This window comes from Scyliorhinus torazame, chromosome 2 (assembly GCF_047496885.1).
Source record: "Scyliorhinus torazame isolate Kashiwa2021f chromosome 2, sScyTor2.1, whole genome shotgun sequence".
NCBI lineage: Eukaryota > Metazoa > Chordata > Chondrichthyes > Carcharhiniformes > Scyliorhinidae > Scyliorhinus > Scyliorhinus torazame.
Window position 1 is genome coordinate 352,476,321 of NC_092708.1, and position 26,870 is coordinate 352,503,190.

A 26,870-nucleotide genomic window follows, 5' to 3' on the forward strand; every position below is an offset into this window, starting at 1 on the left:
CTGATCTGTTCTCTGTAAGAACACTATTCATGACGCCCTATGCTGCTCTTGCTCAGAAATTTTCCTTGTTTGCCCCCTTGTTCCACACTTCAGTTTTTCATCGGTAGCAGCGAGAGCAGTAACCAGGGGGCTGTCGGGAAGGTAAGTTTCCCTTTTTATAAACCTACCTTACAGGAGCGGTGAGAGGAAGGAGCTGAGTGGGAGCGGTCGAATTGCGCTCTGGGAAGGTGAGTGAACTGATATATTTGGGCAGCGGCTGAACCCGAGACACTACACTAGTGTCTCCCACCTGCCCTCCTCCTCTAACCAAAGAAAAAGACTGTGGCGTGTTGATAAGGTAAGGTTTTTCTATTTCTATTTCTTCTTATCTTGTGATTGGTAACAATTTTTCTTTTTTTCCCCCCTTTTTCATTTATCTATTATTTGATATTATAGTTGGACTAAGTTAAGTTTAAGATTAAAAATGGCAGGAGATCTCAGACCCGTGTTATGTTCCTCTTGCTCAATGTGGGAGCTCAGGGATGTGGCTGATGTCCCTGACTCCTTCACGTGCGGGAAGTGTGTCCAGCTGCAGCTCTTGTTAGACCGCATGACAGCTCTGGAGCTGTTGATGGACTCACTTTGGAGCATCCGCAATGCTGAGGAGGTCGTGGATAGCACGTTTAGCGAATTGGTCACACCGCAGATTAGGATTGCTGAGGGAGAAAGGGAATGGGTGACCAAAAGTCAGAGAAAAAGCAGGAAGGCAGTGCAGGTGTCCCCTGCGGTCATCTCCCTCCAGAACAGGTATACTGTTTTGGATACTGTTGGGGGAGATGGCTCACCAGGGGAAGGCAGCAGTAGCCAGGTTCATGGCACCGTGGCTGGCTCTGCTGTATAGAAGGGCGGGAAAAAGAGTGTAAGGGCTATAGTCATAGGGGATTCAATCGTAAGGGGAGTAGACAGGCATTTTCTGTGGTCGAAAACGAGACTCCCGAATGGTATGTTGCCTCCCAGGTGCATGGGACAGGGATGTCTCAGATAGGCTGCAGAACATTCTGAAGGAGGAGGGTGAATAGCCAGTTGTCGTGGTGCATATAGGCACCAATGATATAGGTAAAAAACGGGATGAGGTCCTACAAGCAGAATTTAGCGAGTTAGGAGCCAAGTTAAAAAGTCGGACCTCAGAGGTAGTAACCTCAGGATTGCTACCAGTGCCACGTGGTAGTCAGAGTAGAAATGAAAGAATAAGCAGGATGAATGCGTGGCTTGAGAGATGGTGCAGGAGGGAGGGGTTCAGATTTTTGGGACATTGGGACCGGTTCTGGAGGAGGTGGGACTACTACAAATTGGACGGTCTACACCTATGTCCTTGGGGTTGCTTTTGCTAATGCTGTTGGGGAGGGTTTAAATTAATGTGGCAGGGGGATGGGAACCAAATGAGGAGGTTAGTGGACAGTAAGGAGGTAGTAACTAAAACCTGTAAGGAACTAGATCATGAAGTCAGCGTGACTAAGGGGAAGAGTAGGCAGGGAGCAGATGATGAACGCAAAGGGACTGGTGGTCAGAGGTGCATTTGTTTTAATGCAAGAAGTGTAGTGGGTAAAGCAGATGAACTTAGGGTTTGGATTAGTACCTGGGAGTATGATGTTATTGCTATTACTGAGACTTGGTTGAGGGAAGGGCATGATTGGCAACTAAATATCCCAGGATATTGATGCTTCAGGCGGGATAGAGAGAGAGGTAAAAGGGGTGGAGGAGTTGCATTACTGGTCAGAGAGGATATCACAGCTGTGCTGAAGGAGGGCACTATGGAGGACTCGAGCAGTGAGGCGATATGGGCAGAGCTCAGAAATAGGAAGGGTGCGGTAACAATGTTGGGGCTGTACTATAGACCTCCCAACAGCGAGTGTGAGATAGAGGTACAAATATCTAAACAGATTATGGAAAGATGTAGGAGCAACAGGGTGGTGGTGATAGGAGATTTTAATTTTCCCAACATTGACTGGAATACACTTAGTGTTAGAGGTCTAGATGGAGCAGAATTTGTAAGGAGTATCCAGGAGGGTTTTCTAGAGCAGTATGTAAATAGTCCAACTCGGGAAGGGGCCATACTGGACCTGGTGTTGGGGAATGAGCCCGGCCAGATGGTTGAAGTTTCAGTCGGGGATTACTTTGGGAATAGTGATCACAATTCGTAAGTTTTAGAATACTCATGGACACAGACGAGAGTGATCCTAAAGGAAGAGTGCTAAATTGGGGAAGGCCAACTATACCAAAATTCGGCAGGAGCTGGGAAATGTGGATTGGGAGCAGCTGTTTGAAGGTAAATCCACATTTGATATGTTGGAGGCTTTTAAAGAGAGGTTGATTAGAGTGCAGGACAGACATGACCCTGTGAAAATGAGGGATAGAAATGGCAAGATTAGAGAACCATGGATGACAGGTGAAATTGTGAGACTAGCTAAGAGGAAAAAGGAAGCATACATAAGGTCTAGGCGACTGAAGACAGACAAAGCTTTGGAAGAATATCGGGAATGTAGGACCAATCTGAAACGAGGAATCAAGAGGGCTAAAGGGGGTCATGAAATATCTTTAGCAAACAGGGTTAAGGAAAATCCCAAAGCCTTTTATTCATATATAAGGAGCAAGAGGGTAACTAGAGAAAGGTTGGCCTACTCAAGGACAAAGGAGGAAAGTTATGCGTTGAGTCAGAGAAAATGGGAGAGATTCTTAATGAGTACTTTGCATCGGTATTCACCAAGGAGAGGGACATGACAGATGTTGAGGTTAGGGATAGATGTTTGATTACTCTAGGTCAAGTCGGCATAAGGAGGGAGGATGTGTTGGGTATTCTAAAAGGCATTAAGGTGGACAAGTCCCCAGGTCCGGATGGGTTCTATCCCAGGTTCCTGAGGGAAGTGAGAGAGGAAATAGCTGGGGCCTTAACAGATATCTTTTTAAAAATGTTTTTATTCTCCATTTTCACATTTTCCTTCAAAATTTACACCCCACCCACAAACAGTAAACGGTAACAAACACAAAATCAATCCCCTTAACAATACCAACGATCCCATCCTCCCACCACCCCAAACAATGGCCCACCTGTCAATATATGCATCCAATAAAACAAACCTTCCCACGGTGGAAACAAAAAAAAGAGAAAAAGAAAAAGGAGTCCGGGACCACCCATGGTCACCATTGACCTATAGAGTCCACTCCCCCTCCCCCCCCTACACTCAATGCCTTCCAACCTCTGAAAGAGTACCGTACATGATAACCAAGAGTTGTAGCCCCCCCCCCTCCCCCCCAGTCTCCAACTCCTCCCATCCACTGCCTCTTGTAAAACTCCTCCCCCCCAACCTCGGTTCCTTCCAACCCAACTTTCCACCCCGGCTAGCGTAGCCACTTAAATTGGCCAGCTCCCGATTTAAAATGGCAAATGGCAAAGGCTGATGGGAAAGTCAGCCAACATAGACAGAAACCAGCAGCTGCAGGTTTGCTGTGTATTTACCTCTGAAAAGGCCAGACAATATCGATACCAGCCACCATCAGCATAACAAAGTAGCAGCCATCTGCATACTGATGAGCAATCCCCGGGAACAATAAGTAACATTTTGGACACACAAAGCAAAGCCAGATTCCTCGGCGCCAGCAGGAGCCAACACAAAGGAGGTGAACGAGCACCTCAAGACCACCCATCGATCAGGGAACCGCTCCAGTATTGGAGAAATCGAACCAAGCGATTGGGACAAAGTCCAATCACTTGGGACCAGGTACAGGGTCTGCCCCGAAAGGCGGGAAGCCCCTGGGGACTATAAGAGTTGAGCCCCAAGTTCAAATCGCTCTCTTCACTCTTCACCTCTGCGTCCTGCCCAGGTCACCCAGCAAAACGAACCAACATTGACCGTGACCGGTGCAGTGACTCCCGAACAACGCAAGTCTTAATTCAACGCTCGCTACGAGAAAGGCGCTCCTAGCTACCAATCCGTACCAACTTCGAATCCCGCAGACTCAGAACCCAAACGAAAGGCCATTTGTTCCCCTGACCTGGTGGGCCAGTCCGAAGTTAAGTATAGGCCTTTTAGTTGTAGAAGTAGCTTAGACGTAGAATTTGTGCATGAGTAGCGATTACTGTGTATAATAAATATGCTTTGATTTAAATCTTACTAATCGGTGTATTGGGTTATTGATCATTACTCGGACTTGAACCTCGTGGCGGTATCATCAAGATACCTGGCGACTCGAGAGCAAAGGTAATAAAACAGAGCAATTGAACCAAGGAGAAAATCAGCAACACTAGACCACTCAAACCCTGTTCTGCCAGGCTCCGATGGCCGTAGCCCCTCCCCCCACCTCACTCCCGTTCACTGGCTGGCTTAAACCGGCCAGCGTGGAGGCCCCCGCCCTGGTCCCTTTCCCCCTTGCCCGGCCCTAGGAAAGCCCAGAAATCCCCTTTTAGCACACAAACCCCGCATATCCACCTACACCCCAAAGAGCCCTCATTTCGAGCAAAAGGCCCATCACTTCCCTTGTCCAAATATATACACGATTGGCTCCTTTAGCCCATACACCCGCACACAGTGAAATTAAAAAAAAGAAGAAAATACAGTCAGTCATGAAGTCACACGGCACATGGCCATTTCTCAATTTCTCAGTTCTGCCACAGTCCTTCTGCCATCACAAACTCCTCCGCTGCTTCCGCCGCTACAAAATAAAAGTCCCTGAGCATGTAAGTCACCCTCAGCTTCGCTGGCTATACAATGCCGCACTGCACCTTGCTAATGTACAGTGACCTCTTCACCTGGTTGAAGGCAGCCCGCCTCCTCGCCAACTCCACCGTAAAGTCCTGGTATACACGTGCACCAGCTCCAGCCCATGGCACCACCCACTTCTGCTTGGCCCAGCTCAGGACCTTCTCCTTCACACTGTACCTACAGAAGCACAGAGTCACTACCCTTGGCGGCTCACTCGCCATTGGTACAGGCCTCCACGACCGATGAGCCCGATCCAGTTCATATCAGGAGGGATCCTCCCCCTCCCCCAATAGTTTTGCCAGCATCGCAGCAAAATACTCAATCGGCCTCGGTCCTTCAACTCCTTCGGGCAGCCCCACAATCCTCAAATTATGTTTCCTGGGTCTGTTTTCCAGGTCTTCCATTTTTCCTCGCAGATCCTTGTTAATGTCCATCACCTTCCGCATCTCCTTCCCCATCGAGGCAGGTTGATCACCGTGCTGCAATAACGTCTCCTCCACTTCCTTCAGCGCCTCCCCTTGCTCTCACACCTCCGCCACTGCGCTCGCCACCGCCGTCATCACTGGGGAAATCACCTCCTCCACCAGCGCACTCAAAACCTCTCTCATCTCCTTCCTCATTGTCTCCATGTATCTCGTAAACTGCCTTTTGAATTCCGCAGCCATCACCTTAGTTATTTCTTCAGCCGTAAGCAATGCGGCCTCCCCTAGTGCTCCAGCCTCCATTTTCCTTGGTGACCTTTCCACTCCCCGACGGACCTTCAGCTGTTTTCTTTACGGACAATATTTTGCTTACCCTCGACATTTTTCTTCACTGTGCCTTCACTGTTTCTTCCTGCTTTTGCCACCTCCGTGGACCAGGCTTAAAGCCCCGAAAATGCCGTTCCCGAACGGGAGCCCTCCATTGTGCGGCCGCCTCCCCTCCCGCCGTCACTGGAAGTCCTTTCCCTGACAATGTTATCTCAGCCCCAGGACAGTCTCTTCAATTAACCCTGGCATCGACGCCTCAGCCCCAGGACAGTCTCTTCAACTGCCCCCGCCAGCAAGGCCTCAGCCCCAGGACTGTCTGCTCAATATGCCCCCAACAGCATGGTCTCAGCCCTAGGACAGTCTCTCCAGTTTGCCTCCGACAACAAGCCTTAACAGATATCCTTGCAGCATTCTTGAACACGGGTGAGGTACCGGAAGACTGAAGAATTGCCAATGTTGTTCCCTTGTTTAAGAAGGGTAGCAGGGATAATCCAGGTAATTATAGGCCGGTGAGCCTGACGTCAATGGTAGGGAAGCTGCTGGAGAAGATACTGAGGGATAGGATCTATTGCCATTTGGAAGAAAATGGGCTTTTCAGTGATAGGCAATATGGTTTTGTGCAGGGAAGGTCATGTCTTACCAACTTAATAGAATTCTTTGAGGAAGTGACAAAGTTGATTGATGAGGGAAGGGCTGTAGATGTCATATACATGGACTTCAGTAAGGTTCCCCATGGTAGGCTGATGGAGAAAGTGAAGTCTCATGGGGTCCAGGGTGTACTAGCTAGATGGATAAAGAACTGTCTGGGCAACAGGAGACAGAGAGTAGTAGTGGAAGGGAGTTTCTCAAAATGGAGAACTGTGACCAGTTGTGTTCCACAGGGATCCATGCTGGGACCACTGTTGTTTGTGATATACATAAATGATCTGGAGGAAGGTTTAGGTGGTCTGATTAGCAAGTTTGCAGATGACACTAAGATTGGTGGAGTAGCAGATAGTGAAGGGGACTGTCAGAGAATACAGCAGAATATAGATAGATTGGAGAGTTGGGCGGAGAAATGGCAGATGGAGTTCAATCCGGGCAAATGCGAGGTGATGCATTTTGGAAGATCCAATTCAAGAGCGAACTATACGGTAAATGAAAAAGCCCTGGGGAAAATTGATGTACAGCGAGATCTGGGTGTTCAGGTCCATTGTACCCTGAAGGTGGCTGCACAGGTCAGTAGAGTGGTCAAGAATGCATATGGCATGCTTTCCTTCATCGAAAGGGGTATTGAGTACAAGAGTTGGCAGGTCATATTACAGTTGTATAAGACTTTGGTTCGGCCACATTTGGAATACTGCGTACAGTTCTGGTCACCAAATTACCAAAAGGATGTGGATGCTTTGGAGAAAGTGCAGAGGAGGTTCACCAGGAGGTTGCTATGGAGGGTGCTAGCTATGAAGAGAGGTTGAGTAGATTAGGATTATTTGCATTAGAAAGACGGAGGTTGAGGGGGGACCTTATTGAGGTCTACAGAATCATGAGAGGTATAGACAGGGTGGATAGCAAGAAGCTTTTTCCCAGAGTGGGGGATTCAATTACATGGGGTCACGAGTTCAAGGTGAGAGGGGAAAAGTTTCAGGGAGATATACGCGGAAAGTTCTTTATGCAGAGGGTGGTGGGTGCCTGGAATGAATTGCCGGCGAAGGTGGTAGAGGCGGGCATGATAGCGTCATTTAAGATGTATCTAGACAGATACATGAATGGGCAGGAAGCAGAGGGATACCGATCCTTAGAAAATAGACGACAGTTTTAGATAGAGGATCTGGATCAGCGCAGGCGTGGAGGGCCGAAGGGCCTGTTCCTGTGCTGTAATTTTTCTTTGTTCTTTGTAACCAATCACTGTTTGTCGATGTACCATTGTCAATGTACTCTGTTGATTATTCTTTTTTCGTTTACTATGTACGTACCGTGTACATTCCCTTGGCCACAGAAAAATACTTTTCACTGTACTTCGGTACATGTGACAATAAATCAAATCAAATCAAAATCAAATCAAAATTATTGGTCCCTCAGGGAATCAAGGGATATGAAGAACATGTAGGAAAGTGAGGTTGAAGCTAAACACCAGCCCTGATTATATTGGAAATGGCAGAGAAGAATCACGGGCTGTATGTTCTTCTCCTGTTCCTATTTCTGGGTTAGCTCAGTGGGCTAGACAGCTGGTTTGTGATGCAGAACAAGGCCAGCAGCGCGGGTTTAATTCCTGCACCACCTTACCCGAACAGGTGCCGGAATGTGGCAACTAGGGATTTTTCACAGTAACTTCATACTTGTGACAATAAAAGGTTATTATTATTTCTTATGTTCTTATGAAATATCACAACTGACAGTTTTGCAGTTTTGGGCTTCTGCAGTAGCACTACGGAGTCCAGTTTCTACCCCTCTGTTGCATCGGTTCCAATGATGCTACCTTCCAAAATGGCATTCTGACATGTCTTCCTTTTTCTTGAACTGAGGATTTCCCCACCACTGTGGTTAACAGGTCCCTCAACTGGGTCTGATCCATCTCCCGGACCTTTGCCTTCACTCCTTCCCCACCCTCCTAGAACCATGATCGGGTCTCATATGTCCTCACTTTTCACCCCACCAGCGCTCCACATTCAAAGGATCATTCTCTGCCATTTTCCACAAATTCCAGCGTGGTGCCATCTCGAAACATATCTTCCACTTACCTCCCTTGTCAGCATTCCGTAGGGACCGTTCCCTCCATGACACCTGATCCACTCCTCAATCACTCCCAACACCGCATCCCCTTCCCATGGCACCTTACAATTCAACTGCAGAAAATGCAACACATCCCCTTTACTTCCTCCATCCTCATCATCCAAGGCCCCACATACTCCTTTCAGGTGAAGCAGCATTCACTGCTCACAATGCTGCCTCCTCCACACTAGATGCTGACTGGGTGACTGCTTTGTGGAACACCTTCGCTCAGTCTGCACGCATGAACCTGACCTTGCTGTCACTTACCCTTTCAATTAACCACCTTATTCTCATGCTCACATTTCTGTCCTTGGCCAGCTGCAATGTTCCAGTGAAGTCCAACACCAATAGGAGGAATAGCACCTCATCTTCTGATTAGGCATTTAATAGCTTTTTGGACTTAACATTGAGTTCAAAAGACCATGAAATCACTCCTCCATTTTGATTTGTTTTCCCAAACGCCTCCCCCACAGGGCCATCTGTAACTTGTTTTGCTTTCACAAACACTGACCCTTGTTTTGCAAATAACACATTCTGCTGCCTTACCTTTATGCCACTATCAGAACCTTCTTTAGTCTTTAACACTATCATTAACACTTCCTGTAGATCTAGTAGTCGCGTGAGAATGCGATGATGTGGCTACATAAGAAGTCACGTGTCGGGAGAGCAAGATTATCCCTGGGATCTTGGGCAGAGCACAAGTACTAAATGTAGCTGTTGAGCAAAGCAATAAACTACCTTTATTTATTTTTTTTAATTTAAAGTACCCAATTATTTCTTTTTCCAATTAAGGGGCAATTAAAAGTGGTCACTCCACCTACCCGGCTCATCTTATGGGTTGTGGGGGTGAGACCCATGGAGACATGGGAAGAATGGGCAAACTCCACATGGACAGTGACCCAGTGCCAAGATCGAATCCGGGACCTCGGTGCCGTGAGACAACAGTGCTAACCACTGCGCAACTGTGCCGCCCATAAACTACCTATCGGAAGTCCTTGATGTTGGTTATTTAAGGAATCCACAACATTCTACATGATGTCAGGAGTTGGCAGTTTGGAACAAGGACTTCGCTGCATTGACCCACTCATCTGATGAAAATATTGCAGATAGTTTTGAAGATTTCAAAGATGTGGAGGTTAGCTGGATTGGCTATGCTAAATTGCCTTTGAGTGTGCAAAGGTTACATGGGTCTAGTAGGGTGCTCTTTCAGATGGTCGGTGCAGACTCGATGGGCCGAATGGCCTCCCTTTGCAATGTAGGGTTTCCATGGAGTTCCAGAAGGAGTGGTGTATCTACAGTGGTGCTGCACTTTCTGACAAGTCAAATAAATTATAGGCATTTACCCTATTAAACCTCATGGGCCCTGAGGCCATCAAAATTTTGAGTTGTTTACTTTCCAGACAGAGGAGGAAAAAGAAGACTCCGAGATAATCCTGAAACAATTCGAGAATATTTGTCTCCAAGTGAAAAACCTAATCCTTGATAGATATGGGCTCAATTCCATAAACCAGAAAGCAGATGAGTCACTATAATTCGACCCAACCACCCTAAAAATATTGGAAAAGAAATATGGGTTCGGACCTCTCACTGAAGACCTAATCAGGAATCGAGTCGTTTGTGGAATATATAGCAATTTAGTCTCACATCAGTTTTTTAACTGAGTTTTCCTGAGCCAGTCATGCCCTAGTACAGTGTTTTTCAAACTTCTTTACCCGGGACCACTTTTGCTAACCACCGACTTTCGAGACCCACACCAGCCGACCTTTGCGACCCACGTTGGTTGACCTACACGGCCGCCAGCCAACCTGGATGACTGACATATGCCACTTTCAATTACCTTTATTGCAAAAGGGGAGCCTGCTTGGTCCTCACTCCATTAATTACACAGGAGAAGAGGGGAATGCGCATATCTGGTGCAGATTTCAGGCTGTTCCTTTGTGCCGTCTTTATCTTTGTGAGAACGAAAATCCAAACTCGCACATGTAGGTCACCGTCAAGGGAAATAGCAACAAAATGCTTGTTTTACTCAGGACTGGACACTCCTGGGAGATTCTACTCCAGATTTATGACAGCCTCATGGGCTTTTGGCATGTTTTTAATGTGCTATCACAGGTCATGCACATAGTCTTTTCATTTGGAGTCAGCTGTAAGTTAATAACGGACTCTGGGGTCTCACCTCAAAAGAAATTATGACAAGATGATTGCACACAGCCTAATTTCCTTCTTATTTAAAAGGTGGCAGTGTCCACCATTCTCAATAAAAATGTCAGCAGCAGCCACTGGGCGCTTCTCCCATGATCAAGACCGTTGCGGGAGAGCGCACTTGATGGGGGCGAGGTTGAGTAGGTTCTTTGGGGTAGAGGACAGATGTGGAAGGTGCTCAGGGAGCCCGGCGAACCATGTCCATATGTTTTGGTCATGCCCAGCACTGGAGGGGATCTGGAGAGGAGTGGCGGGAGCAATATCTCAGGTGGTGAAAGTCCAGGTCAAGCCAAGCTGGGGGCTAGCAATATTTGGAGTAGTGGACGAACCGGGAGTGCAGGAGGTGAAAGAGGCCGGCATTCTGGCCTTTGCGTCCCTAGTAGCCCGGCGAAGGATCTTGCTAATGTGGAAGGAGGCGAAGCCCCCCAGCCTGGATAAATGATATGGCTGGGTTCATAAAGTTGGAGAGGATTAAGTTCGCCTTGAGAGGGTCTGCACAGGGGTTCTACAGGCGGTGGTAACCGTTCCTAGACTATCTCGCGGAGCGTTAGAGGAAGGTCGGTCAGCAGCAGCAGCAACCCTGGGGGCGGGGGGGGGGGGGGGGGGGGGGGGGGGAGGGGAGTGGAGGGGACATCCTGGGAGGGGGGGGACTGCCTGGGAGGGTGGATGAGCAAGAGATAACATGAAGGGTTGGGGAAACTGGCACGTACGGGTGAGGGCCAGTGTACAAAGCTGTGTAAATATATCATTTTGCCATGTTTATATCTTGCTCTGCGCGATTTCTCGTTTTTTTTTTGTTACGAGGGGGGGGTTATTGTTTGTAAGGGAGAAAATTTGTGTTAAAAAACTTTTAATAAATATATATATTTTTTAAAAGACAGTTGCGGGAATGGCACGACCGGTCATGACCCGTACGTTGGAAAACCCTGCACAGTAGACTAGGCCCATGTCCTTTTGGAACCAGGAGTCATGCTCTTGCTTCTTGGCTGTTATATGCAATGTCTATGTCTACCTTTAATGCTTCAAGCAATGGTATAGTCTCGGTGATGTACATCCAAAGGTTGATTCTTACCTGAGTAAGGGCTGGTGCTTGCTTAGAGCCCAAAATTTTCCTGAAGGTCTCCTCACTGATTACTGGTGCAGAGGCTCCTGTGTCCACCTCCATCTTGATATTCAGTACGAAGTCTTACAACACCAGGTTAAAGTCCAACAGGTTTGTTTCAATGTCACTAGCTTTCGGAGCGCTGCTCCTTCCTCAGGTGAAGACCTAATCAGGAATCGAGTCGTTTGTGGAATATATAGCAATTTAGTCTCACATCAGTTTTTTAACTGAGTTTTCCTGAGCCAGTCATGCCCTAGTACAGTGTTTTTCAAACTTCTTGTCTTCCACATCATCTTGATATTGTAATAGTACTCCTCTGCCTGGTCTGAGCTTTCAAAGCAATGTGCCACCAACTGAGGATATATATATGAATAGGATGGGAATAGAAGGATACGGACCCAGGAAGTGTAGAAGATTGTAGTTTAGTCGGGCAGTATGGTCGGCGCGGGCTTGGAGGGCCGAAGGGCCTGTTCCTGTGCTGTACATTTCTTTGTTCTTTGTTCTTTGTTTGAGGAGGCTTCCTTGCATTTGAAGTTCCCTGCTCAACCGTCAACTTTTTCTGAGCACCCCGGCACTTCTTCATTAAATACCCCTTCTTGTTGCACTGGTGATAAACAGCATCCATAAACTTACGAAGATTCACATAATATGACTGTCCACACCCAAAACACTTCACTGTCTTTACCTTTTTACTTGCAGCTTCTTTTTCTACTTGATGCAATGCCACTGCCTGCATGCTGCCATTGGCCTTCCAAATATTCTTTGTATTATTGGCAGCCATTTCCATGCCCTGAGAAATTTTTAGAGCCTTCTTAAAAGTGTGGCTTCTCCCAGCAAACACCGCTGTATGCTGTCCTCGTTAAGCCACAAACTAGTCTGTCCCAAAGCATGTCTTCCAAAACTGCCCTAAATTTGCAACATTCAGAAAGCTGGCGAATTCAGCAGAAAGTTAACTATAGACTGTCCCGTCTTCCAAAAATGACTATGGAATTTGAAACATTGTACAATTTCTGAGGACTTAAGATTGTGGTGATTCTGAACGAGTTTAACTGAATGCACACATGAAACGTGCCCTAGTTTCTGTCGTTGTCACTAGATTTCTCAGTAGCTTTTAAAGTCTTCGACTCACATATACTCAGGAGAATTGAGCACTTTCCGGCATCATCTGTAATCCCATTTGCTAAGAAAAAGTGTTCCATAAGACCATAAGATATAGGAACAGAGTCAGGCCATTCGACCCATCGAGTCTGCTCCGCCATTCAATCATGGCTGATATATTTCTCATTCCCATTCTCCTGAATTCTAACCTTTCCACATATTCAGTCTAGTTCTCGTTCTCTTCCACAAACTCACTGATAGACCCAAACACAGCCATGGGGCTGATAACTTGTCTTCCGTCAGTAAACTTAGCAAAGCGTTGTGCTGAACATGCTCAAACTTGATTCTTTTTATTCTTGTTACTAAAAAGATGTGGTAACTTGATCACAAAACACTTTGAAACACTTTGGCAATAAAGTTAATAAAATATGTCTTCTTTCATATATAAAAATAACATTTAAAATACATTATGGACTTAAAAACTTGAGCAACGAACTAAACATCGAAATAACAGTAACAGAATTAAAATTAGAACAAACGGCAAATATACACAGGTAACAACAACTAATGACATCACAGCACTTACTGATGACATTAGCAATGGATTTAAATAAGAAGACGCATAATCCTAACACTATAACAACAGTCAAATAGTTTGGCGGAATGGGAGGTTTGCCCAGCCAAGCATCTTTTTGAGAAATGTGCACAGGAACACAAACACTACTATGCTGCACTCCTTAGCCTGTGAAACCTACCATGACAGGGCTTGCTTTCATCAGCACAATGACTCTTCTCAAGATGCACCAGGACTACAATTTCTACTGCCAAGGCTCTGCTGCAGCTTAAATTTGAAACCAATGTGAATGGGGCCCTCCTGCAATGCAGATTGGATAGCAAAATGCACTACAATCGAGATGCCCATAGACTTGGTCCTTTAACACCTGGTCAAATGGTCAGGATTCAGGCTGCACATGGTCATGACCAGCTGTCACACAGCAATGCCCCGCAACCAGACAGCTATGTGGTAGCCACAAATGGTGCCCACTATGTATGCAATCGTCGTCACCTTCTGCAAATAGCAGAACCAGCACCAACAGATAACACACCACTTCAGTCATCCGGCTTATGGCACCAGTCCCCTGCCCCAGCGGTCATGCAATCTCATACAGAGGCCAACACAGCGAATCTTGCATCTAACAAACACACAGTTGAAATGTCCCTTGTTGCTACCAGTGAGGACACTGGTGAAGAAATACAACAACACCAGCAACCGGTGTAATCAGGCACTCGGGGTGCCTGAGCGCGCCGAATACAAGATTCCAGGACTTTATTACCATTTAGCTTAGGACTGACTTTTGAAGTTCAGCTTTCTTAGTTTTATTTTCAACAAAGGAAGGGGGGGGAGGAGGAGGAGACTTGATGGACCAGGCACCAGTTGCTAGTCTACTCCGTGCCTCGATACATATGTAAATAGTTATGTATTGTCAGTTTGTGTAATTGCATGCCACACAAAAGTCTGTTACATCTCATGCCACCGGATGTCCCAACTAAAGGTGGAAGATGTAGACCGAGTGGTCAGATGAGAACATGGTGAGGCGGGTGCACGGGAGTTATTACCGGGATTTCAGGCAGACCAAAAGTACTGTACATGGCATACACACAGCTCGCTTTCCTTCGTCCAAGTCACTAAGATGTATGATGTAAAGTCCCAAAACAGATCCCTGGCGGACATCATGGGGCTGATGTTTGGGACGCGAACCCTGACGTGTGCATGGATGTGCTGGTGGCCGTTTAAGAAGCTGCTTTCGGGAGCACCAGGCAATTAATAATAATAATCTTTATTAGTGTGGGCTTACATTAACACTGCATTGAGGTTACTGTGAAAATCCCCTAGGAAAGGTGGGGCAGTCTGAGGAATGAGGATAGGAGGACCAGTCAGAGTGCCTAATGTGAAGGGAGGCTAATTCTGAATGCTGGGCTGCTGAGCAGAATGAAGGAGAGGATGGCACAAGGTAGAGGTGCCATTCTGCTGATGGGACCTGTATCCAAATCTTCACTCCCAGCACTATCTGCTGGATCCCTCTGCAGGTGACAACCAAACAGTTTGCCTGCGATTGACCTGAGTTTTGCCAACATTGTCCTTTAAATTACATATGAATCTCCTGGTGCTCTGACCTCCTGCTGTAGTCTCCCCTCCTGGGGCGGATGAGCTGCAGACACAGCGAGGGTGCCATGCGCGGCGGAAATATCCCACAGCCTTCCAAAACGACACGCTGCTTGCCTCCGGAACTGACTTCTCGCCCACTGTTGGACTGGTTGTATCACCACTGTGAAGCGGGAAGGTGGCAACACATGGGTTTGGTGGGGGTTGATCTGACGATTTATTTAGGCACTCTGTATGACTACTGAATCTCCATTGCTCCTCATTATTATTCCGAAATAACTATTGACAACGGTACAAAACGTGCCTTTCTGTTTTGTTTGCACAGGATTTTACAAAGAGGTTATGAGGTCTGGATGTCAATGCCCTATTTACAACTAGCGAGTGCTCCCCAACCTCTCGGTGGCAGCAGTGGCACTATCGGTGTAACAGGGTGTGACACGTTGACAATAATATGGTGCCACTTTATGTAGTGTCACAGCGCCCTCTAAAGGAAAATTATGAATCCACCTGTGTGCAAAATGGACACATGAAAAATGTTTAAATGGGGAATATATTCATAAAAAATTAATATCTGTATCCCTCTTCCTAATCTCGCTCCTGATTATAAGCCTCTTTCTCCCTCTCACTTCCTTTCCCATATCCGTCATACCCCCTCTCCCCTGTTTCTGTCACTAAACTTTGCCCCACCCACTTCCCTTTCTCCCACCCACTTCCCTTTCTCCCACCTTCCACCACCCTTTCTATTCTTTTCACTTTTCCTTTCATCTCCCTCCTCCCACACTTTCTCCCCACTTCCTTCTCCCCCCCACCCCGCCTTTCTCAATCCTCTCCCGTCAACCCGTTCTCTCTTTCCATCTCCTTCTCCACTTTTTATTCCCTCCCTTTCACGACCTCCTCCTTATTCTTTTTTGTCCTCTCCCTTTCTCCCGATCCTGCTCGAACTCTCCTTCGCTCCAGCTCTCCCTCCTCTTCTCCCCTACCTATGTCTGCCCCACACTTCTCCATTCTAACGCCCCTCCCTGCTCGCAACCCCTCCCCCCTCCCCTTTTACACAACCTCCCTCACCCCTCCCCTCACACACCCCATTCTAACGCCCCTCCCTGCTCGCAACCCCTCCCCCTCCCCTTTTACACAACCTCCCTCACCCCTCCCCTCACACACCCCTCCCCTCCCACAACCCCGACAATACCCCTCACACCCCCTCCCACTCCCTCAAATTCCTCACCTCCCCTCTCACATCCCCAACTCTACTCTACTCTGGGGCTGGTTTAGCACAGTGGGCTAAACAGCTGGCTTGTAATGTAGAACAAGGCCAGCAGCGTGGGTTAAATTCCCGTACCGGCCTCCCCGAACAGGCACCGGAATGTGGCGACTAGGGGCTTTTCACAGTGACTTCATTGAAGCCTACTTGTGACAATAAGCGATTATTACTTTCACACTCCACCATCCTCCCCTCTCACATCCATGCCCGCTCATACCCTCCCCACTCCCATCCTCCCTGCACCCTTTCATACCCTCCCTCACACCCCCTCCTCTCACAACCCTTCCCCTCCCCATCCTCCCACCCCACACCATCCTCCCACCCCACACCATCCTCCCCAACCCCCTCATATCCCTTCCCTCTGATATCCTTGCTCACCCCCCCTCTTCTCTCACACTCCTCCCTCTCCCCTCCCTCTCCCCTCCCCCCTTTCCTTTCCCGCCTCTCTCGCCCCCTTACTCCCCCCCTCTCTCACCTCCTTCCTCCCTCTCCCACATGAGGCTCTATCACCAAGGTAACGATGACGCCCGGAGACGCGGCGCGGCTGCACGCCCATTGGTCAGTGCTGCCGGCTCCACTCAGCGGCAATGGCGGCTGGAGGAGACGATGGGCCCTGGTAGTAACGGCAATCACACCCAACTGAAGGCAGAGTTCCCCCGACTGACCCCCGGGGAGAGAGAGAGAGAGCATGGGAAAGATCAGCACCAACATGGTGGACAAGAAAGGTAGGTGCTGGAGGCCGAGCTGAGTGAGCGCTGCTGAGTCAGGGATTAAATCTGATTAGAGCCACAGCACCGTCTGCATTTCACTGCAAATCGGCAAGAGCAGAGCCATCTACTCTCATCGCAGCATTCAACTGGAGAGCTTTAATCTTTCCAGATATTTTGTTTTCACTTCATCCTCCAAGTGTGAAGACTCCCTTACAGCAGACCTAAGTTGCCTTTTACCGGTTTATGAGTTCCCTCTTTGTACTAATATTTAATGCTGCTTCTGATTTGGGCTTTTTATGTGTCCCTGCTCTATTGTCATGTGATTCACCGGTCCTTGCAGGCTGCTTTTGTCATTGACTTGCTCCCTCTCACAATCCGCAGTGTCTGGTGAGTTTAACCAATTTACATTAGACGTTTAAAGCCGAGTGGTTGATGTAATTTCGAGGGGGTGAAGGATGGTTCCAACTCCTGGGGACAATCCCATACTTTTGAAAGCTATTTTGACATTTGCTTCCCATCTAAATGAACACATTTTGAAAGCTATTTTGATATTTGTCTTCCTTCTAAATGAACAAAGCACCATATATATATTATACTCTTATACAAATCATAAATAATAATGTTCCATGTGTTGATTAAATGTCACAAAATAAACCTCCAGAAACAAAGCATTCTCTTTGGATTTATACCACTGAAGTGTCTTTCATGTTGAGGGTAGCACGGTGGCGCAGTGGTTAGCACTGCTGCCTCACGGTGCCAGGGACCTGGATTCAATTCCAACCTTGGGTGTTTCATGGGTTTCGTCTGGGTGCTCCAGTTTCCTCCCACTGTCTGAAGATGTGAGTATTGCTGGTTTGGCCATGTTAAATTGCCCCTGAGTGTCAAGGGATGTGAGGGTTAAGTGGGGTTACAGGGTTGTGGAGAAAGGGCGGGAGCCAGTTTAGGGTGCTCTTTCAAACGCCTGGTGCAGACTCGATGGGCCAAATGACCTTCTTCTGTACTAGGAATTCTATGATTCTTGATGCTGTCGCATCATGAGAAATGTGTGATGATGTCACAATGCATGTATAAATTATAGTTAAATTTGTCAGTAATGAAAAGCCTTTCTGACATTATCACCAAAGAGGATGGCCAACTGTATAGAAGTTGGCGGCACAGTGGTTAGCACTGCTGCCTACGGTGCTGAAGACCCGGGTTCGATCCCAGCCCTGGGTTACTGTCCATGTGGAGTTTGCACATTCTCCCCGTGTCTGCACAACCCAAAGATGTGCAGATTAGTTGGATTGACCATGCTAAATTGCCCTTTAATTGGAAAAAAATAATTGGGTACTCTAAATTTATTTTAAAAAAGATTTCTCTTTAGAGTTGCAATTTATTTGCCTTGTTTGCAAAGTTTTCAAAGTTCCAAAAGACTTGACTGTGCACGTTTGAACCTGGATGGCATAAGACTTAACTAATTTGCTGTCTGAAATCTGTAGACGAGTGTTAAACAAACCAGCTCCTGGGGGTTTCACTCCTGCAGCCCCAGTGAGACCCACCCTGGAGATTGCTGGTCGCAGTCTCTGTTTATACATGGACTTCGATGTTGTAGTGGAGTGGAATTCTTAAGAGAAGGGGGGGGGGGGGGCATCAAATTAATATGGAGTAAGATTTTTGTGGGTACTTAGCTCAGTGTATTCATTTATTATACGCAAAATGTATCTGATGACGGAGCTGTGCTCTAGAAGCTAGTGATTCGAAACAAACCTGTTGGACTTTAACCTGGTGTTGTAAGACTTCATACTGTGCCCACCCCAGTCCACGCCGGCATCTCCACATCATGGCAAAATATACCAACATTGGTTGCATAAATGGAAGATAGCATGGTGGTATCACAATTAAATAGCAATTTAAACAGAATGTACACAGAAAACTATCACCAGGTTCACTGAAAAATTCAGATGTGGAATTTTGGTTTACCTAAAGAAAATTGCACATTGAACTTAGCCCCAGAAAATGTAGGTTGACAAAGACCAGGGCTTAACTGCCCCCATGATATATGGAGGGAGTTAATCAGCTAAAGCTGCACAGAGCATTGGTAAACTATGTCAACAAAATCAGGACGGAGGCTGGGTAATTTGTCACAGGAGAGACAGCTCGTGACCCTTCAAAACCTCTTTACCATCTACAAAGCTCAAGTCAGGAGTGTGATGGCATATTCAACTCTTGCCTAGATGGGTGCAGCCACAAAAACACTAAAGAAGCAAGAGCAAAACAATCCACTTGATTTCCACCTCTGTTACGAACTTGGTATCCTTCCTTTCCAATGGCGCATTGTGCAAATTCCAACCACATTTTTCAAGATGTGCTTCGGCATGTCACCAAGCTTACTTTGGCAGCATCTACATACCTGTGACCTACCCAGGTTCCCAGGTTCGATTCCTGCTTGAGTCACTGTCTGTGTGGAGTCTGCACGTTCTCCCCGTGTCTGCGTGGGTTTCCTCCGGATGCTCCGGTTTCCTCCCACAAGACCCGAAAGACGTGCTTGTTCGGTGAATTGGACATTCTGAATTCTCCCTCAGTGTACCCAAACAGGCGCTGGAGTGTGGCGACTAGGGGATTTTCACAGTAACTTCTTTGCAGTGCTAATGTAAGCCTACTTGTGTGTTATCATAATATCAAGGTAATTGAAACACCACCAATTACAAATTCCTTTCCAAGTCACACACATAGATTATCATAGAATTTACAGTGCAGAAGGAGGCCGTTCGGCCCATCGAGTCTGTACCGGTTCTTGGAAGGAGCACCCTACCCAAGGTCAACACCTCCACCCTATCCCCATAACCCAGTAACCCCACCCAACAGTAAGGGCAATTTTGGACACTAAGGGCAATTTATCATGGCCAATCCACCTAACCTGCACATCTTTGGACTGTGGGAGGAAACCGGAGCACCCGGAGGAAACCCACGCACACACGGGGGGGGATGTGCAGACTCTGCACAGACAGTGACCCAAGCCGGAATCGAACCTGGGACCCTGGAGCCTGATCAACCAGCATGGAAGGGAGGAGAGGGAGGAGGACCTCCTCGTGGGTATGCTCCTGTAACACAGTGATAGGAGCATCACCATTACGGCATTGTTTCAAGGAAAAGACCCACTTTCTCTCAAGGTAACTAAAAATTGTCAATGAATGTGTTCTCTCCAACATCCCTAGATCAAATCTATAAAGAAAAGACAAACTGATTTCACACCTGATTCAACTGAATTGTTTGTGCCGATTTACAAAAGAACTTACTTTCCCAAAGACTGGCCTGATGAAACTATAGGCAGTATTCTTGTTGTGTATCTCATTTTCACTTTCAATGTTAGCATGTTAAACTTTTTTTCAGAAAGGTTCCTTGGCAGAACCAGATACCTTTTTTCTGAAGGAAGATCATCAGCCTGAAATATTCACTCTGTTTCTCTCTCCACAGATGCTAACATACCCGCTGACTTTTTCCAGCATTTTCTGTCTTTATTATCTTGGTTCTGGAAATCCATGCCCATAATCCTAGCAATTCTGCCAAGATTTACAAGTTCTGATCGATAGACCCGGCATCGGGAAATGAGGGGTAGTCAGGGGGGAATGCTGTAGCCTTCCCCATGCCATTTATTCTGACCCAGCTGCCAGCCGGTGCCACTTTTTCTAATCCAGCTCCCTCACCTCACCGGTGTCCCACTCCCGAAGACGCCCATCCTACTATCTATTTGTCTTTCTCCAAGGTTTCCACGATGAACCCTGATGAAGGCCCGAGTGTATTACCAACAGATGCCACCTCTCTTGGTAACGTTGCCGGTAATTGAGAGTTGTGATGCCTCTCTGATTAGCCAGCCGCTCTCAGGGGCGGGGTTCCCACTGACAATTAGGAACTACTAAAACTCAGGGGCTCCTGGAAATCAGGGGTCCTCCCCACCATCCTCATTAATTTCTATCTATAGTGTAAACAGCACAGAAACAGGCGAATTTATCGAAACGGTCTATACCGGTCTTTATTCTCCACATGAGCTTCCTCCTCCCATTCTTCTAACTCCATCAATATATCGTTCTATCTCTTTTTCTCTCTTGTTTATCTAGTTTTCTCTAGATTGGTAGAAATTGGCAAGGGCACAATTGTATTTGGGTCATATTCTGGTAGATTCCACTGTTCTCTGTATAGTTACAGTAAGGAATTCTGCAGAAACTCCCGTGGAATTCTGGCCCCCACTCCCCAGTATGCTGTCTTACAGCATCATTGTGGCATTCACTTTGAGCATGGTGATTAAAACAAGACGAACTGTGATTAAATGTTCTTATTAGAATCAGGCTGAAAATTACTATGTGAAAACTAAATTCAGCATGTTGATAAGATGTTCAGAAGGATCATAAGAAACATCACTTTGATTTAGCAAAGCATGTTGCAATTAATCTTAGACAAAGTCATTTAGAATTGCAGTCTTTCAAAATATTTCATTTAATGGTGATGGATTTAAATTACATTGACATTCCTAAGAGTAATAATTTGCAAGAAATTAATTTTGTACTGACAGTCATCACTGTTTGAATACAGCAGCTGCTGTTTTATCTGGGCAATGTTCCTTCTGCAATTTAACTTGTCAATCATAGAAGTATATACGGTTTGATTTGTATCTCTAGTCCAAAATAAAGAAAAGCCTTGTTGATTTGAACACCTGAGGCCACATCCCTTCTAATAGTGGTTTAGAAAAATATACTGGTCCTGAATTTTGCAATCAGTGGTAAAATAACAGCACTTACTGCTGACCTCAAAGAAAACTGCTCACAAAGATTTTGCATTTTTTCACCTTTTCCAAAGTTAATTTGAATGCGGTACCAAGTCAGAGAAGATTGTGGCATAGTGGTAATATAATTGGGCTAGTAATCCAGTGGCCTAGGCTAACGCTCTGGGGACATGGGTAGAATTATAATTCAGTTAATAAACCTGGAATTAAAATCACTAACTAAAAAAACCATCTGGTTCACTAATGTCCTTTAGAGAAGGAAATATTCCATCTGGTTTACACGTGACTCCAGACCCGCACCTTGAAATGCCCTCTGAATGGTTTAGCATGCCATTAAGTTGTATCAAATCACTCCAACGTCTAAAAGCAATGTAACTGGATGGACCTAGACAGCAGAAACAATGGTGGCAAACCCAGCTTGTCAACTCTGCAAAGTCCTCCTTACTAACATTGAGGGGCCTGTGCCAAAATTGGGAAAGCTCTCCCACAGACTGGTCAAGCAACAGTCTGCAGTCATACTCACAGAATCATGCCCTACCATGTCCTAGACATTATCTTCACCATCCCTGTCCCAATGCAGTTGAGAAGGAGTTGCCCTGAGAGTCCTCAACACTCACTCTGGACCCCATGAAGTAACATAGGTATGGAGGTGACCTGCTGGTTACCACGTATAGTCGTCCCTCAGCTGATTAATCAGTACTCCTCTATGTTGAACACCACTTGAGATGGCAAGGGTGCAGAAGGTACTCTGGGTTGGGGTCTTCAAAGTCCATCACCAAGAGTGGCTTAATGGTGCTATTACTGGCTGAATCCCGAAGAACATAGCTGCTAGATTGGGTCTGAAGCAGGTGTTGGGGAACTAACCAGAGGGGAAAACATACGGCCCTCGTTCTCACCAGTTTAGCTGTTGCAGGTGCTTCCGTCCACAACAGTTTCGGTAGGAGTGACCATCGCACATTCGTTGTGGAGACAAAGTCCACCATGTTGTGCGGCACTATCACTATGTCAAATGGGATAGATTTCGAACAGATCTAGCAACTTAAGACTGGGCAACCATGGGGTGTTGTGGGCCATCAGCAGCAGCAGAATTGTACTCAGCACGACTTCATGACCTGGCATTTCCCCCATTCTATCATTACTATTGAGCCAGAGGAGCAACTCTGGTTCAATGAGGGGGGCATGCCAGGAGCAACACCAGGCATGCCTAAAAGCGAGGTGTCAACCTGGTGAAACTACAGCACAGGACTACTTGCATGTCAAACAGAGAAGCATGTGACAGATGGAGCTAAGTGATCTCACAACTAATCGATCAATCCTGCCACATCCAGTTGTGAATGGTGGAGGACAATTAAACAACTAACTGGAGGAGGAGCCTCCATAAATATCCCCATCCTCAATGTTGGGGATGCCCAGCTCAACAATGCAAAGGAGAAGCCTTAAGCATTTGCAGCCATCTTCAGCCAGAAGTGCTGGGTGAATGATCTATTGCAGCCTCCTCCTGAGGTCACCGGCATCACAGATGTCAGTCTTCAGCCAATTTGATTCACTGCACATGATATTAAGAAACCTCTGAAAGCACTGGATACTGCAAAAACTACGGGCTCTGAAACATTCCGGCAAAAGTACTGAAGATTGTGCTCCAGAACTGGCCATGACCCTAGCCAAGCTGTTACAGCTACAATACTGGCATTTACCTGGCAATGTGGAAAATTCCCCAGGTATGTCCTGTTGACACAAAACAGGACAAATTCAACTTGGCTGTTACTGCCTCCTCAGTCTACTCACTATTATCGGCAATGTGATGAGAAGTGTTATCAAGTGGTACCTACGCAGCAATAACCTGCTCACTGATGCTCAGTTCAGGTTCCACCAAGTCAACTCCGCTCCTGGCCTCATTACAGCCTTGGTCCAAACATGGACAGAAGAGCTAAATTTCAGAGGTGCAGTGAGGTGAAGTGGGGTGGGTGAGGTAGAGGTGGTTGAAGTGATATGTGGGTAAGGTGGTACAAGGCATGTGGATGAGGTAGTATGTGGGTAGGAGGGTGAGAGATGGTAGATGAGTCAGGAGTCATTCTGGTCAGGTTGGAAGGGTAGTCAGGTTGCGGGCTACAGGTCAGGTTGGGGGTGTGGTTTGGTGGTGTGGATAGTCACGTCTGGAAAGGGAGGAGTTGTCAGCTGGCCCCGGAGGATTTGAGTGGTTGGGAGGGATAACTGGGTTGAGCTGTTAGGAGGATAATCGGTGGTCAAGGAAAGTAGTAGGGTTGGTCAGGTCATGGGGTAGTTACAGGATAATCGGGTGGTTGGGAGCGTACTCGATCGGGGATAGTCTAGGGGTCGTTGGGGAGTCGGGGTGCTTATCAAGGGGCCAAAGAGTGAGTGGGGTGAGAGCATCAGTGTGAGTGATTTGGTTGGGGGGGGGGGGGGGGGAGGTGTCAGTGATGTAGCGGCCCAGGAGTTAGACTAAGTTTTTGATTCTCTCTAACATATCCTGGGTAACTAGAGATCTACCTTCCGGTTCAAGTGCAGTCATGCACACACTTTAAAACTCGGTAGAAATTTGAGTTACAGTTCTCGGATGCGAAGTAAGAATCTTTTATTGCCTCTACTGATTACAATTGAGAGAAACTTAAATCTATTCTCAATAAAGCCTTGCCAGCAAAAGACTTAAACAATTTTAACTTTCAGAAATAATACAGAAATGGTTTCTTGCTTAAGGCAAAGACAGCTTGCGCAGACTTCAAGAGTTTTAGAAGGGAAAATATGAAAAGAAGGATGGCGAATAGTCGCGCAAAAGTATAGATTGATCCGGATAGAAAATGGCTGTCCAAACTCTCATGTTTAAGGAAATCAGTCTGAGGCCATGTGTCCCTACCTCTATGTCGTCCTGATTGGTTTGGGTGAGTTTCAAATACATTTGATTGGATGATTAATTGTCAATCCTCAATGTGCAAAATTCATGTTTGAATTTTTGTATGTGCTTTGGAATGCAATTTATGCTGTAATCGAGTCTGGTTCTTACTGGTTCTCTGCTGACTTTCATTTTATCCATATTCTGAACAATGGTGGATTCATTTTGCTATGGTGCTCATTTTGATCTGATTATTGGTACAGCTTATTTCTTTAAATGAAACTAATTTTGAATTCTGTTCATCAGAACAATAGTCAGTTTATAATGTCAGTAAAAATGTTGCATTTATCTCCAGCTAGTTTGTGGATGTGTCATGTTCTGTACCTCTGTTCAAGTTATGTGTTTTGTCATGACCTAAGGTTATGAATACTGAAATCCTTATTTTAAAATGGGTTTTAAAGAGTTGGTTTTAATATTTACATTAAAATGGCCTTTTACCTATCAGAAATAGCTGATTTCCTTCAGTAATATCCAGGTAAGTACATCACATCTGTCCCATGTCTCCTACTCTAGCTCAGAGTTAGGACTTTTGCAGAGAGTCCCGGAAGCAGGGGAATCCCGGAAGCAGGGGAATTATCATCAGAGGTTTAAACTTACCAGGCAATTCCCACAGAGGCCAACACATCAGTACTTCCACAGGATCCAAACACCCATCTTGGGTCATACATCCAGTCTCCAACAACCCCTGAGACGAGAAGATTTGGGCCACGTGTGAGCCATTTAGCGATATCTGGATGGACAATAAAGCATTATTGAATTCTGCTCTTTAGCGGCACGGTAGCACAGTGATTAGCACTGTTGCTTCACAGCTCCAGGGTCTCAGGTTCGATTCCTGCTTGGGTTACTGTCTGTGTGGAGTCTCCACGTTCTCCCTGTGTCTGCGTGGTTTCCTCCAGGTGCTCCGGTTTCCTCCCACAAGTCCTGAAAGACGTGCTGTTGGGTAATTTGGACATTCTGAATTCTCCCTCTGTGTACTCGAATAGGCGCCGGGATGTGGCGACTAGGGGTTTTTCACAGTAACTTCATTGCGGTGTAAGCCTACTTGTGACAATAAAGATTATTATTATTACTATGGACACGATCTACCGGCTGAATCCCCTGGAATTATAACGGGATGCGGCTGGTAACTCCCAGTTGGTGGGATCCAGGCTTGCAGAGTGAAGTCAGCTTAGAAGCTGACTTCCCTCTGCCTTCTCTGGATCGAACGGCCACCCGGCATCTACTGGCCTTGCTGAGGAGACCCCAGCCATATGCCATTCAGTACTGGTCCTCACAACCAGGCACCAGGCAGAACGATACCTGGGGGAGGGGGCGGGTCACTCCTAGGCGATCGGAGGCCGCTGGGTGGTTGACCTCTGGCCAGACTTGCACCCTAGCACTACTGGTGCCACTACTGGGCACCATGGTACTGCCACCTGGGCACCCTTACAGTGCCGCTCGTCGGAGCTCCTCAGTGCAGGAAATACAGCTAATGGGGCCAGGGCGTGAAAACAAGACAACGTGCTGTTCGATAGCGGGGTTACTCCTGGCATTAAAAGTGTCGGGAACCGACCCCGCTAATCCTGCCCAGAACTGCACTCTTGTTTTATTTTGGTTAGATCGCGTCCTATAATCTTTTCCACAATAAACTATCTTTGTCAAGCTCTCCTCAAGGTTTCCTCTACCATCTCCACCAACAAGTGCATGGAACTAACTCATGGACTTCTTTGTCACTAAGATTGGAGCCATTGTTTCAACTTCCTATGCAACTTTCCTTCATTCACCTAGCCCACTAAGCCAAATTTCTCCTACAATTCACCCTGCCTTAACCATGAACTCAAATCCCATGTTCCATCATACCCTCTCTGAAGTTATTTTGTCCATGAGACCCACCTCCTGTTTCCTAAACTCTGTTCCCACTAACCACTTCTTCCCTTCTTGGCCCCCATCTTGTATATATTTTTCTTTATTCTTCTACGGAATGTGGGTGTTAATGACAAGGCCAGCATATATTTCATATCCATAATTGCCCTTGAACTGAGTGGCTTGCTAGACTATTTCAGAGGGTAGTTAAGAGTCAACGTGCTGTGGGTCTGGGTCTGGAATCACACATCGGCCAGACCAGGCAGATTTCTTTCCCTGAAGGGCACCAGTGAACCAGAAGGGTTTTTACAACAATCGATGATAGCTTCATGGCTACCATGACTGAAACTAGTTTTATATTCCAGATTTTATATACTGAATATAAATTCCAGCAGCTGCCATGGTGGGACTTGAACCCATGTTTCAGAGCAGTAGCATGGGCCTTGGGATTACTAGTCCAGCGACATTACCACCAGACCAGCATTTCCCTCAGATTATTTTGTTAATGAGATCCTGTCCTAAGTACTGACCCTTCCCCTTCAAATTAGTAATCATTACCCATCCACAACCCCTTTGTTCCTGCAAACTCTCACT

At 46.6% G+C, this 26,870-nt stretch overlaps 1 protein-coding gene across 5 annotated transcripts in view; it reads left to right on the forward strand.

Annotated features, from left to right (window-relative positions):
- Positions 1–16,592: 16,592 nt before the first annotated feature.
- Positions 16,593–26,870, forward strand: part of spata7 (spermatogenesis associated 7) — a 68,542-nt gene continuing 58,264 nt past the window's right edge. For 2 of the 5 annotated variants that reach the window (XM_072491531.1, XM_072491512.1), the window contains exon 1: positions 16,643–16,785. Coding sequence is in view for 3 of the 5 variants with exons in the window: in XM_072491512.1 (XP_072347613.1) it covers positions 16,749–16,785 (37 nt within the window). In the remaining 2 variants the exon portion in view is untranslated. Of the gene's footprint in view, positions 16,786–16,808; positions 17,158–26,870 lie in introns of those variants that run through there. The other 3 variants (XM_072491494.1, XM_072491503.1, XM_072491523.1) reach the window with 3 other exon arrangements.